Source organism: Thunnus albacares, chromosome 1 (assembly GCF_914725855.1).
Source record: "Thunnus albacares chromosome 1, fThuAlb1.1, whole genome shotgun sequence".
Lineage (NCBI taxonomy): Eukaryota > Metazoa > Chordata > Actinopteri > Scombriformes > Scombridae > Thunnus > Thunnus albacares.
In genome coordinates this window covers 32,628,219-32,642,481 of record NC_058106.1, presented here as the reverse complement: position 1 = coordinate 32,642,481, position 14,263 = coordinate 32,628,219, and the positions used below count along the sequence as shown (strand labels likewise).

At 37.3% G+C, this 14,263-nt stretch overlaps 1 protein-coding gene across 3 annotated transcripts in view; it reads right to left on the bottom strand.

The window, feature by feature from the left end:
- Nucleotides 1-14,263, bottom strand: part of kcnq1.1 (potassium voltage-gated channel, KQT-like subfamily, member 1.1) — a 53,619-nt gene that overhangs the window by 10,518 nt on the left and 28,838 nt on the right. For 2 of the 3 annotated variants that reach the window (XM_044355411.1, XM_044355413.1), the window contains exons 7-12: nt 12,444-12,554; nt 10,352-10,447; nt 10,050-10,166; nt 8,420-8,558; nt 2,110-2,136; nt 399-455 (exon numbers count right to left, since the gene is read on the bottom strand). In XM_044355411.1, coding sequence (XP_044211346.1) covers nt 399-455; nt 2,110-2,136; nt 8,420-8,558; nt 10,050-10,166; nt 10,352-10,447; nt 12,444-12,554 — 547 coding nt within the window. The remainder of the gene's footprint in view (nt 1-398; nt 456-2,109; nt 2,137-8,419; nt 8,559-10,049; nt 10,167-10,351; nt 10,448-12,443; nt 12,555-14,263) is intronic. The other variant, XM_044355412.1, reaches the window with a different exon arrangement.

The window sequence follows — 14,263 nt, the reverse complement described above, 5'->3', positions numbered from 1 at the left end:
GGGTTTGTGACACTGTGATACTACACTAAACATAAGGATATATAAATGACTTACTTTTTAAAAACAGATTTAAATTTGAGTACATTTTTGACTGTGGATGTTTTTTTTTCCTGAGAGAAAATAAAGATTGTTAATTTGTGTCCAATAATAACTAACCACATTCACCCTCTGAGATATTAGTGAGTTTTGACAAGGTCCTAGTATTTTTTTCTACCATTTATCAAATACCAACTTAAACTGTCATTAAATACCACCTGAATTATCACCTTCAACCTTTTAGTCCTACCCAGAACTCTCTAAACCACAGATGGCCTGACATCTTTCCCATGTGATGCAATTATTCGCTTCTGGAGAGAGAAAGCAGCATAAAAACACTCATGTCAAGACATGTGAGTTACCTGGAGATGGTGAGCTGAACTGAAGGGAGGACAAAGATGTCCAGGACTGCTGGTGATCTGAAACACACATTAAGAGAAACACAAACAAAATCTATGCTTTCTAAGGCAACAAAAAGGAAAATAACAGTGATATTAGTCAAAAATATGGTGCTAATATCATTTTATTTAAAGGGGACTTATCATGCACATTTCCAGGTCTATACTTTTATTCTGGGGCCCTACTGGAATATCTTTGCATGATTTACAGTTTTAAAAAATTCCTTATTTATCCTTTTTGCAGCCCCTCAGTTCAGCCTCTGTTTGAAACAGGCTGTTTTATCTCCCGTCTCTTTAAGGCCTCCCTCCTGATGAGCCCACTCTGTGTTGATTGGTGCTGTGCAGCTGGGAAGCTGCCTCTCGGCCAACTTCCAGAAGCACCGAAGGCTACATAAAACAAACAGCAGGAGGTGAACTTCACTTGTTTTTCTTCTCAAACACACCAGTACATGTTCAAGCCTGAATCTGATCCAAAATATGGAATTGGACATTGCAGTTTTTCTGTTGAATGTAATGGAACAAAGATACAGGACAAATGCTCTATTACTAATCTTGGATGTGAACTGGAACAGTCTATGTCCGGTGAGTCTATGGCCCTCTTTGTCATTGGGAAGGTTCATTAAAAAACAAAATATCTGGCAAGATTATTCAAGTTCCTAGATAAGGAAACTAAGAGAACATAATAGCAACATCATTAGTTCAATGCCACTATGATTATACCTGCATAACCTGGTACAGTGGTATAACTAAAAGAACAAAAGATAAACTTCAAAAAGCTCAGAACAAACTAATGAGGGTCATCCTTAACCTCAGTCCACGTGAGCCCAAACCATTTTAAAGATCTGAATTGGCTCCCCGTTGAATGTAGAGTTCAACAGTTAAAACTCATTATGGTCTATAAGATTTTACAAGGTTTATGTCCAATATTTTATCCACTATTTTCAGTTTGTTTGGGACTCTCATATGCCTGAATATGAGGACTAGTGAATTTAACCTGAAACAACCCAATCTAAAAAGTAAAGTAGGGAGAAGTACATTCCTCTACACGCGGGGGAGGAATGGAATAAAATCCCAAACAAAATTAACTCATTCTCTGAATAGATAAGTTAAGTTAATAGATAAGTTAGTATAATGACACATCTTTTTTAGGATGTGTAGTGATGTTATTGTGATATCTTAATGAATTTTTAATACTGTTTGCACATTCTGTGTATTGCATTTTAATTTATCGAAAAAATTAATCAATTGCAAACAACCCATAGAAGAACCTTAGCAACAGATGGCTGTTTGTGGGCGTGCGTGAACGTTCTGACTGGGAAGTAGAGGACATTGTAAACAAAGTGTTCAGAGCAAGTCGAAGCCTGGGCTTCTGACTTGCAGGGAGCATTTCTACATACGTTCATCTCAAGTTTTGGAACTTTGACCATAACATTTTAACATAGACATCCAACATTACCAGTATATAAATGAAAGAAAATCTCAAATAGCATGATATCTCCCCTTTAAAACACCAACATAACACATCACAACAAGATCATGCACTGATAAGTATCATGCTATTGGAGTAATTGAAGTGATAAAGTGACTGAATAGGAGGCTGTTAAAACTGACAGTAAGAGAGGACAGTGATTATACTGAGGACGTGTGCAGGATGTGGACACTAACAGCAGCTCACCACATCCTCCCAGAGTGTGGGATCCCGCTAAACCGGGGAGACACACAGAATATCGACAGAGGGAAAGAGAACAGAGAGGAAATAAGCAGTGAAGTTGGATAAGAGAGGCCCAGGAGATATACATCAGAAAGACATGAAATGGTAAAAGAGTTTGTCGTATCACCAAATCTGTGACCTATACTATACAGATACCTACAGATATACTTCTACTAAGAGCTGACAAGGAACAGTGGGTAAAGAAGTATTCAGATCTTTTACTTAAAGGTGCCTTGTGGGGTTTTGTGGTAAACAAACAAAACATATGTTTACCTCCTCCACTCAAAAATTAGTTTTGCTTCTTGTTCCTTCAATTGGATATTTGAGCTTCATTGCGTAGAATGTTTATGTGTATTTGCAGAGTTTGACACTGTTTTCACATTCATCTGTTTAAAGTGGAAAGTGTCTCTGTGTAAAAAAAAGTCAGCACCACTTGGACCAATCCTCCCTCCCCCTCTTAAAGTGGTATGTTCCATCTCAGAGAATGAAGGAGGAGAACTGAATGAAGGATTGAAACTAATGAAGTCCAAAGACGTGTGTTACTGCCTTTGGTTTTGGCTGTTGTGTGCGTTCATCAAATTGTTAGTACATTTAATATATTTACATGCATATTGCTAAAATGATTATAGCTGTTTTTGTTGGCTGTTACTGCTGGTCATGCTAGTGAGGCTAGTTTTAGTTTAAGTAAAAAAAAAAAAAAGATTTAATTTACGTGTTGTACAAGGTTTTCTTACTTTGTCTTTTTATTTCCCCTTTTAGAAACCACACACACACATGTAGACACACTTGTGACATACACCCTGTCAAGCCTCCTTTTTGGCAATAAAGCTTTTCAAACAGTCGCCTCAGTGGTGGGATGTGATCTTTCTGTCAGTCATTCTTTTTGCGCTCACCTTAAATCTAAGTTTGAGGCATGTACGTACAAGCATGATTTGTGACATCACAACTAGTTTGGAAGATGATCATGGTTCAATATGCAAATTACACGAACATAAAGAGGAAACTTGAAGCTTTCAATGCACATATGCTGAGATTGCACTTCTCAATAAAGTAGTAGGAGTGAAGTAGGAGACGTCTTGTTCAGTAGCAAAACTTTTGTAATGGAAAATATTCTCATATTCACAGATTCTGGATTTTTCAGTGAGGGAAAAAATATTATTTTATGAATTTCTTCTAGTAATTAATTTTTTGTGTAAAAACCACACACAACAGACACAAATTATTATTGAAAGCTGTTGTTTTATATGTCTTAAATAGAGCTGTGATGATTAGTCAATTAATCGAGTATTCAATTGACAAATAATTAATCTGAAACAATAATGATAATTGAATTATCGTTTCAGGCATTTTTAAAGCAAAAATGCCCCAAAAATTTGCTGGTTGCAGCTTCTCAAAAGTGAGGATTTCATGCTTATTTGTGTGTTTTCTAGGTTTTGGACTGTTCGTCCCACAAAACAAGACATTTGAAGATGTCCTTTTGGGCTCTAAGAAATTATAACGGGCATTTTTCACTATTTCTTATAGACAATTAATCGATGAATCAAGAAAGTAATCTGCAGATTAATAAATAATGAAAATTATCGTTAGTTGAAGCCCTATGGCCCTATTTTCCTGCAGGCGCAAGGCCAGCACTGGGCCAAACGCAGTCTTTATGCAATTTTCCTCAGGCGCAAATCTATTTTTTTGCATCTCTGCCTGTTTTGGTTCTTTTCCCGACACCAAAGGAACACGCTTGCACCGATGTGGGAGTAGAGGCGCAGCTGAGGCTGTGTTTATGCAGATTAGGCAACGGAGTGCAATTTTGCTGCTCATTTCGGCATGAAATTGCGTTTGCAATAAAACCTGCTCAGACCACCTCTTATTGCACAAGCAAACGCAAGGCAATTCACATGGCTTCAGTTGGCGGAGGTGCATGGACACGATGTCTCCAAAATCACAAAACACCTTTCATTTATATGAAATTTTGCCCCTTTCGGTTTGCTGCACATTTTTTTCATTTACTACAGATTGATATGAAAATCAAAACACAATTTTTAAGGAAGATTATTGCCAATAATATCCATGAGTGTAATCTAATGACCTGGAGTTCAGAAATAGGCCACCTTCTGCTGGATCAGTGAGTTTCCCACAATAACTTGTAGAATGTTGGATCTTTTCCATGTTTATTAAAAAGCTGTAGTCATCACACAGCAACTGGAATGATACGTTCGTTTCATCTACCATCTCTGATTTGAGAGAGGGGCTGTGCATCATTATAAACAGGGAAGGCACAGCAGAGGAAACTTCATAAATTATTTAAATCTTCTGACACAGCGATAGGATCGGGCAGGATCTAAGGTAATTAATGTTCTGTATTTTCTGAACATCAGTCTGGAAAGCTGTTACATACAGATAAAATGATCTGAAATAACGCGTCTGTCCTCAGGATTCATCCTGAACCCCATCAAATCTATCTGGACATTTTTATCAAATAAAAGTTCAAACTGAGTTTAGAGAATTAAATTATTTTTCTCTGTCATGTAACATGGATTATTACGGTGAGTTTTCAGCTTTGCTACTTGCAGTCAGAATATTTGCAGTTGTCAGTTCTGCCCATTGTATCCATATAATCAGTGTGTAAAATAGCCTCTGACAGCCAGAGGTCCTGTCCTGTGCACACACTTTCCTAAACAGAGTATCAACATCCTATCTGCCATGAAGTAATAAAACATGTTCGTGAAAACATTTTAAAACAGGTTTAAACAAAATCCTGTTCAATTTCTGCACAGCTGGCACAGCATGGATACCGTCATCCATCATTTAAAAAATTTCGATGAAACAGTGATAACTCTTCAAACACAATCCAGCAAATTTCCAAACCTGATTTTGTATTTGTTTATTTAAGCATATTGTATATACTTAAAAGCTATACTTTATAAATGAAGGCTTTCAAATATGCAGATTAGGAGTAGACCTACATAGTTTAAATGTATTAATTATCCTATATTAATTGTTTGCATAAAATAAAGAGCAGCACACTTGAAAACACATCAACTTTATTTTCTTTCTAGCATTGCCATCATATTTGGATTGATGTATATTAATATTTGTGGTGTCCTGAATCTGTATTTTGGTGCTTCACACAGGTGTTTGGCTCTCACTCAGCCTCTCTCCCCTGTTTAACCTGTTACTGCGTTTAAAAGGGATCGGAGGAGCTCATGTGATCGGTCATTACTAAAGCTCGCCCCGACACCACCTGCTGATTCTGAATTCCTCCTACTAATAATGTATTCAGTCTCTCCTACACGTTGCGCCTGGCTGAGCCCAGAGTGCGCCAGTGCTGATGGCCAGGAAAAATTTCAAAGATGTGTTGGTCACACACACACGCCATGTGCTAGGATTTAAGACTTGAAACTGTGCCTGCGCCCTATTTCAGGAAAATAGGGCCTCTAGTCTTAAAACATGTCTGGAGGAGAGCTTTAAATAACTCGCAGTCGACATGAAACCCTCTCAACAATATGAAGTCACACTAGATTAAACCAACAATATTTAATCAGTATTGAAATTAATTAAATTAAATTTGAAAGACACAGGTTGCGTTTTCTAGAAATCCATCCACAACAATGTTAACCTGACAACACTATAAGCAGCTGAGCATTTGAGCCACCGTCACTGTGTGCATCCAGTCAATACATCCACACGCCAGATGGCAACATGGAAATTCAGTTAAATTATTCATAGTTAAAAGCAGCATGCCGTAGATGTACGATGTGCAGTAAGACCTGTAGAATCAATTTAGCTTCAAATCAAAGACACTGATTTTCATTGAACATGAAGCAAACTGATATGCATACATCTGTACAACCTGGCAAATTAAATCCTGCTGTTCTACTGAGAACCGGGTGCAAAGCAAAGCCATTTGCACAGTTACATGTCGGTGGCAGCACAGCAGTCACGCATTTAGCCAGCTTTTCAGGTTGGTGGCTGGTGTAAAAAGAAAAAGGTTATGTAACTGAGGATAACAAAGAGTATGATCCAATTAGATGTTTACATGTTACAGGCATTCATGAGTAAATGGATAAAAGTGTCCATATTTATCTCCTTTTGAAAAGTACTGTCCTCTCCAGTGTCTCATTTTGTTCGTCTATTCTTGCATTGAACAGAGTATTCATTAATGACCTCTATGCAGCATTGATGGTAATAATTATAATGATTCATATAATTCTTATAAAGCTTTTTGAAAGGTAGGCTATCTAGTTGAAGATGACATTGTTGATATTTGGTACATCAGTTATATAAAGGTTTGGGACGTTCAAGAGAAACATAGTTTTTATCTTCAAAAAGCTATTCAGTTGTGTCTTTTCTCTCTTCTGTCAGCAAGTAAGTGAAAATTTAAGAGGAACTCACTCACATTTTCATTGTCCTCACAAATCATCCTGATCTTTTCACAAATTGTCTTTTGAAAGAAAAATGTTTTATGTAACTAAAATATAGATGTAATATGTAAAGTGTATGGTACAGGGAAGCAGACCCAGATGTGTTTCTTTGAGTCATTACTGCATTAGGGACAAAGAAAGAAACAGATATTCTGTTAGACTTTTTTTTAAAGTGGCTATAATCAATATTTCCTATAATAACAATGTATGGAACATTGTCGCTCATAGTAATGAACCTATAGAAAATGATCAGAGACTCTGCAGCTCCTCCCGACTTTAGCGAGTTTCAGCTCATTGTTTAGCTGTCCAGCTGCAACTTTACTGTTTCGGTTCACTCTCTCTGCTCTATAGCAAGAATGAGGCGCCAAACCAGACAGTAGCTGAGCAAAGATTGCGAGAGGAAACGAATGTATGCGAGAGATGCCGAAGGACTGTTAAGGTGTGTGAGAAAGAATAAGTCATTAACGTGTGCAAGAGAGGATGAGTTTCACATCGTGAGGATGTTAAGATGCACAGGAGAGAACGAGTTCCATGTGAGAGAGGTTGAAGGACCGTGTAGTTCTTGTGAAGGGTGGAACAGCTGAACCAGAGCCTTGAAGTGCCTCTGGTTACTCATTCTAATTCTATTTTACATGGTACAATGCAATGATTTGCAACAGTATTTAATTGTAATTAAAACCTGTGTGCTCTTTGCTGAAGAGAGTGTGCAAACACGCAATTATAATGATCTTGAGCACAGCCATTGTTTCTTATGACACATTGAAATGCTGTCAAAAACCCTTGACCACCTGCTGCAGAATCAGGTAAGGCAGTAAGGGTTCTTGATAACAGGCTTGTCATTTGAACCAGCTGCAGGATAAGGTCTAACCCACCACTTTGATAATCCATGTCTCATTTATTCTTTTTATATTCAAATTGGGAATCGAAATCAGAAAATGGAAAAATTATTCATTATTTCATGATTCATTTTTGAATCTAACACAAAAAAACTAATAGCGACTTGTTTTCATACTTCAATTTTATGCTCAAGTCAAAAATAGGAAAAGAAAAAACAGGCCACTGATTGAATTTGATTTTGATATTTAAAGGACCAGTGTTTAAGATTCAGTGGCATCTAGCAGTGAGGTTTCAGATTGCAACCGACTGAGTACCCCTCACCCTCCCCTTCCAAGCGAGTGGGATATATTATATATTATATTCCATTTCTACCAAGTCTGTTATGTTTTTTCAAACATCCAAGTGAAATAAGAATAAGCAAAACATATTCTTGAGTAGTAATTTTTACCTTCTAAAAACTGAAGTAGCCTAAGTTTAAATTGACTTGATAAGAGTATACAGAATGAGAAGCACACAGGCTACCTCAACTGACACTGAGAAGATTCAGTATATGATTTTATTTGCTTTTTCCCTCAGCTCTTCATTATTGATCCTGCAGTACTGTACATTGTGTGAAGTTTTGTAAGTTCAGCAGTGTACTATTGGAGTTCATACTCATCAATGCAATCTCATGTTTTATTGCTGCAATCTGCTCCTCCATTTTTAATGTCTGGACTTTGTCCCGTGACCATCCTACAGCTACAACCCCACAACTAAATATGGAATTTTCTCTAAATGTGTGGTTTGCAACCAATACAGCATCAGCCAGTTCTCTTCTATGCTTATTTGCATCTTTAGTGTTATCACTGATGTTCATTCAAATCAGCTGTTACAGTGATAAACACATTTGTTTTATGGAACCACATGGAAAGGCTCCACAGGTTTAACATCTGTGTTGCATAAGTGGATATTTAAATGTGTTGTTCTGTTTTAGACAAAGTTTTTACGCACTGTAGTGTAGCAGTTTGTCTCTTTTTCAGTACCTGTGCCCACAGTGCTGTAAACGTCTGAGCTCATCTCCTTCCCATTGTCGAACACAGACTCGAAGGTGATGCTGGGAATTGTGGGAGAAGTTGGACCGTTGTCCTTGTCAATGCTCTTCAACTTCCTCTTTATCTTTACCTGCGCAAGAAATGCAAACATGTCAGCTTAACAAAACGTTCCTGAGTAAAAGAAGGGTTCAGACATGAGCGACACACCAGTGAGACTGTGTGCTGCCTGATGTCGGAAACAGTTTGCTAATGTGGTTTTCAACTTTTGTGGTCAGATGAATGCATGAACACGGTATAACAATTTGATTGAGAGTCTTAGTGCAGCAGCAAAAGAATAAAAGTACTATTTTATGTTGGTGTATTTTACCTTATTTACCTATTTTGCTGTTTATGTGATATTTCACAAATTTAAGATGAGGCCCTGCAAAGTTTGGAGAGAACACGTCTGACACATAAAAAGTATTTTTAAATATTTGCATTAGTATGGGCATGGATTTTATCCAACTAGCAGTGACACTGAATTATCAAAAAATTACTACTAGCTGTTGACTTGGTTTCACTTTTTTTGTTTTTGTGCTTTTCTGTCTTCATTTCTATTCTCACACCAACATGGACCTTTATTCCACTGATAATAATAACTTTTGTCTTTTAACTTTCAAACCAGCAAAGACAGATGAGAAGTCCTTTAAGTGCTCTGGGGAAATTGACTTTCTAAAATTTCACGCCAACTGGGCAACTCCCATCAGCCGAAGAGGATTGTGTGATACAGTTGAAAGCTCCAGAACAGCCGCTGAGTAGACATTGTGGTGAGATACTTTGTCACTGATTATCAAAGTCTGGCTTTCAATCCTTCCAATCATAAATAAATTGTGATACGCTGATAATCACAAACCCCAAACTCCCATGTGGCATTATCTTTTATCACAAACACAAACAAATCAACTCCGTTCTCAGCACCAGTTTCTTCCATCTCAGATCTTGCCAAACTAAAATCATTTCTGTCTGTTAAGGATTTGGAGACCATATGCTTTTCTTCCCGTGGTGACTATTGCAATTCTTTGTATATAGGAATTAGTCAGTCAGCTTTGTTTTGCCTGCAGCTGGTTCAAAACACAGCAGTGAGACTCCTCACTGGTTCCAAGAAGAGAGACCACATATCTCCCCTGTACTGGCCTCTTTTCACTGGTTACCAGTGGAATACAGAATTGATTCTAAGATTCTTTTATTTATTTTTAAAGCACTGAACGGACTGGCATCAACTTATCTTTCTGAACTCCTCTCTGCTTTTGCTTTTTATTTGTTCTCTGCGCAATAAGACTGTTTTAATGATTTTACCTCAATTTCGTTTATTCCATTTCACATTTTATTCATTTTCTTTTGATCCTCATAAGTACGTCTGTGATTTTATTTGATTGTAATTGTCATCTCTCCGTTAAGGACTTTTAATTGTTGTTTTACACTAAAAATAAAGTGACTTGACTAATTAAATGTTGATTACTATCATCTTGTCAGACACTGGACTGTTCTATCCTTTACACACACTTTCAACACCTTAGAAATGCTATCAGCGTGAAAACGTAGAACAGTGGTTACAGTGAAACCTATAAAAATCATTACCAACCGATTTCTTGGGCTTTGGGGTGTTCAGAGAGGAGGCAGGGATGTTGGGTCTCTTTCTCAAAAACATCTTGAATGTGGCGGAATCAAAGTTTTCCACTGCGAAACTTCTCCATGATGTCTGGAGGGGCAGGAAAATAGCAATATATCGGTTGGACAGGACAGATTTCATGCCAACATGTCTGCTTTGCAAGAAAAAGGAAGGGTTACATGAAAAGATGGTCTCAATAACAAGACCAGGGCCCTGAGACGGTTCTGTCCCTCGGCTGTGTTGTGGTTTGGTTTCAGTATTTCTTGGTCAAATACCTGGATGAGACAGGCAGCTGCGGGGATCTGTCTGTTGAAATGCTTCTGCCTTTGTTTCTGCTGCACCTTCAAGGCGAAGCCTGAACCCAAGATTCCCTGTGAGCAACATTACAGAAGAGTGACTGATTATGAATTCAGTCCTAATGATACACTTACAGGCAGTAGCATGATCCAAAAGACAGAAATCAACACTAAATTAAACAAAAAATTGTCTATTAATCAAGAAACTAATCAATAGAAAATTAATAAATGACAGTTTGAATGAGGGACTGAAGTAATTTTGTTGGTATCAGCAGTGGTTGCTTGCATTTCTCCATTTCATGTCACAGTAAATTGAAAACTTTTCTTATTTGACTGCTTTCTAGTCAAAGTAAGCAGGACATGACTTCCAGTAACAATTTGTGACATTTCATACACTAAACAATTACCAAATCAATCAGAATAATCTATGAAAATGTTTTCTGCTTTGTCCCAATACTGTTACTTTATAATTGTATCTGCCATTGTTGATCTATATCTCTGGACTTTAAGGTCTTCTGACTCTGCTCTGGCTCATGCACCACTATACGACCTTGGATGTTGCAAGGGGACAGATCTCGCCCGGCACCAACAATCAGTTAATCAGAAAAGTTTTAAAATATATGATAAGACAGCTCCATTGTAATACTGTGAGCTGCAGGTCATCAATAACCTTCACTCTGAAGTACAGTATAGAATATATATATATATAGTATTTTATGGCTTGTCAAGGTCTTTACAGCCGTGAAGGCACAATATTACGAAAGCACGTATAAAGCTCAACACTATTTAACAGTAATCCTTTCAGTTCTTTGCAGAGGGTGGCAAAACATGACAGAACCAGCTTTGTTACATGATGTTTACACACAAATCCTGAATATGCTGAAGTCTAAGTAATATCTGCTAATAAAAGGTGTGACTCATGTCTACCTCCAAACACATTAAAGCAGGTTGTACAATGTTTGGTTTTGACACATGCGGAGTGTTGCTTAGCAATATGGTCTAGTGCAGCTCAACAGGAACTCCAGAAGCTTTGGATAGTTCAGAATCGAACAGAGCGTCTGGTCCTGAACTATTCATTCAGACAGGAGGTTGAGGGGATGCATGCCAGTCTCAACAGGCTGAAGGTGGAGGAGAGGCTGCTGTGTAGTCTTTTAACCTTTTTTTGGGGAATACATGTTCTAAAACTGCCAAATTGTCTTTTCTCAAGAATAATCTATACAGGGAATAAGATCTATTACAAAACTAGACAAGTGACAATGAGTAAGATCGCTCTTCCACAACCCAGAATTAATGTTTCAAAGAAAACTTCTGTACAGGGCAGGGATTTACCATCATCTGTCAAAAAATCCCTGAATAACATGACCTTTAAAAAACAACTGAAGAATTTCCTGATGAGTCAAAGATAGATCTAAAGCTATCCTGACTGACACAAGGTTTATTTAGTTTGTAGGGAAGCTTATTATTCTGTATTGTTTTTGGAGACACGGTTGTTACGGACATTTGAGGGCAGTGTGTATGCTGCATTGCTGCTGACTATGTTATGAACTGTGCCTGATATCAGACAGAATTATCAGTCAACTTGACTTGGTGGAGTGGGCGAATGTCTGGACCTAGGCAGTTACAAACTAGTACTGTACCATTTTTTACTCTATTTTACTAACTGTTTTATATGTAAATACACATATTTGTGTCTGTGCATATATAAGTGTATATGTAATATTATTTCTAAAGACTCCAGGAATAGTAACTGTTGCGCTGGTAACAGCTAATGGGAGTCCAAATAAATAAATAAATAAAGTGCTAAAGTGGTGCTTTATGTACGGCAATGCTAAAGATAGTTGAAGGACCAAAGTAATTATGGTTTTAGGTCAGTTGGAATTAATTTAAAATAAAAAAGTGCCCTATTTAAAACCATCATTTTTTGAGGGACTGGCCAACTTTGCATGTAATAGGAAACATTAGAGAGGGATTAATAATGTTAAGAAACTGAATACACAACATAGCGAGCACATGGCAGACACTTCAGCCTATAAAAAGATGTCTCGCTTCAGCAATTTCTCTCTCCACTTACTGCAGGCAGTGCAAAGAAGGAAATGGCAAAGACAGAGAAACAGGATGCAATGGTCTTCCCAATCCATGTCTGAGGCACTTTGTCTCCATAGCCGATGGTAGTCACTGTTACCTTGGAAACAGAAAAAACATGCAAGAGACTTTATTTGTCAACCACTCTTTTGATTGTTGCATATTTCCAGCCTGTCCTCACAAGAAGAATGACAGTATAGGTCTAAAACTCAGAAGGGCAAAAACAACCTATAGTTACATTTACGCCATCTAGCGGCTGTAGTAATTATGACCTGGGAAGTGACGCAGTCAATGTAAGTTGACTTGATAAGATGATTTTCCCTTATTAGGAGGAGGCGAGTTGGGTGGATGGCTAGTTAGATGGCAAAAAGTGGACTTTGCTACCGCAAGTGTCATGTTTCCAACTGCGAGTCAGGACATTTCTTTAAAAACTGTAACATTGTGGGTTTACTGTTGCCATAACGACAAAGTTTACATAACTTTAAGTATAAACCATGTTTCAAGTGATCATTTTAACCCAAGCCATGATTTTCCCCTAACCAAGTGTTTTTTGTGCCTAAACCTAAACAGACCTTAACCACAGCGTTGTCACATCATAAACATAACTATTTTTTAACATTTTGTAACATTTGAAAGGGTTTTGGAAAACAGCACATTATGGTCCTGTGGGTTGTTCTGGAGCGCATTACTACGGCCACTAGATTAGCTCACATGTGGACATGTTCAATGTTGAGATCAAAGAATCGGGATAAAGGGTTCAGATATGATTCAGATCATTTTGAACTAAAGCAGTAGCTCTATAATATGCAATAAATTTAGCTCAATACATTTCAGATTTTTTAAAGATGGTTTGATTCTGTAAAAACTATATTTGGGAGAATAAAAAAGAAAACTAAGAGAACAGCATCATGATCCTTAACATTTTAAATGAATTAGCTGCAGAGCTGCAGAACTGAGACTTTCTTGAGATGTTCTTAAGTCACAAAAAATAGGACGTGAGATCTGACTTGTGTGAGATTTGGCCTCTTAAAGACTTGACAAGACTTAATTTGAGGTGAAATCACAGATAAATAAAAATAAATAAGATAGCAATAGACCAACAGACATTATTTTAGGTATATAAAGACACTTTTTGCTCAGCTTTAGAAGGAAATTGTTCAAATGCTGCATCCTTTCATGTAACTGTTGGCATGACTGACTTAAAAGGACAAAAAACAGCTCTGGTTTATTGTAATCAATCATCTTTTTTTCTGTTGTAGCCCATGTTTTTCTTGACCTCCAACCAGAACTTTAACCTTTCCACCTGTGTGACACACATTTTTATGCACTGAGAATACCTGATACATGATGTAAGTGTGAGAGACTGATACAAATCTCGTGTAGCATGTAGTGCGTAAATAGAGTAAACAAGCCTCCAAGAGAAGTTGTTTTGACTCTTCTCTGTGTGTTTGTTTTTTAATATCAGTCCCTGAAGTTCCCAAGAAGCAAGAAGAGTGGGTGGTGACTTATTGTCTGAAAATAAAACTTCATCCCATATTCTCTACACTACTTGTTTTGCTTCTTGCATTAGCAGCCCACTGGATGTGCCCAAGGGTTGTAACAGAACTCCTACTGTAACAACAGAAGTAAAAGATATCTTCTGCAATATGGGAAAGCTACTAAAACAATATTTAGAAGACAAGACCTTGAAACTTTCATTGGAGCAAAATACAATTAGTGTTCATGTTAATGTCACAAATATACTTAAGCTTAACAATTGATCTATGGAGTCTGATCACAACTGTGACATTAGAGTCGATTCAGGTTAAA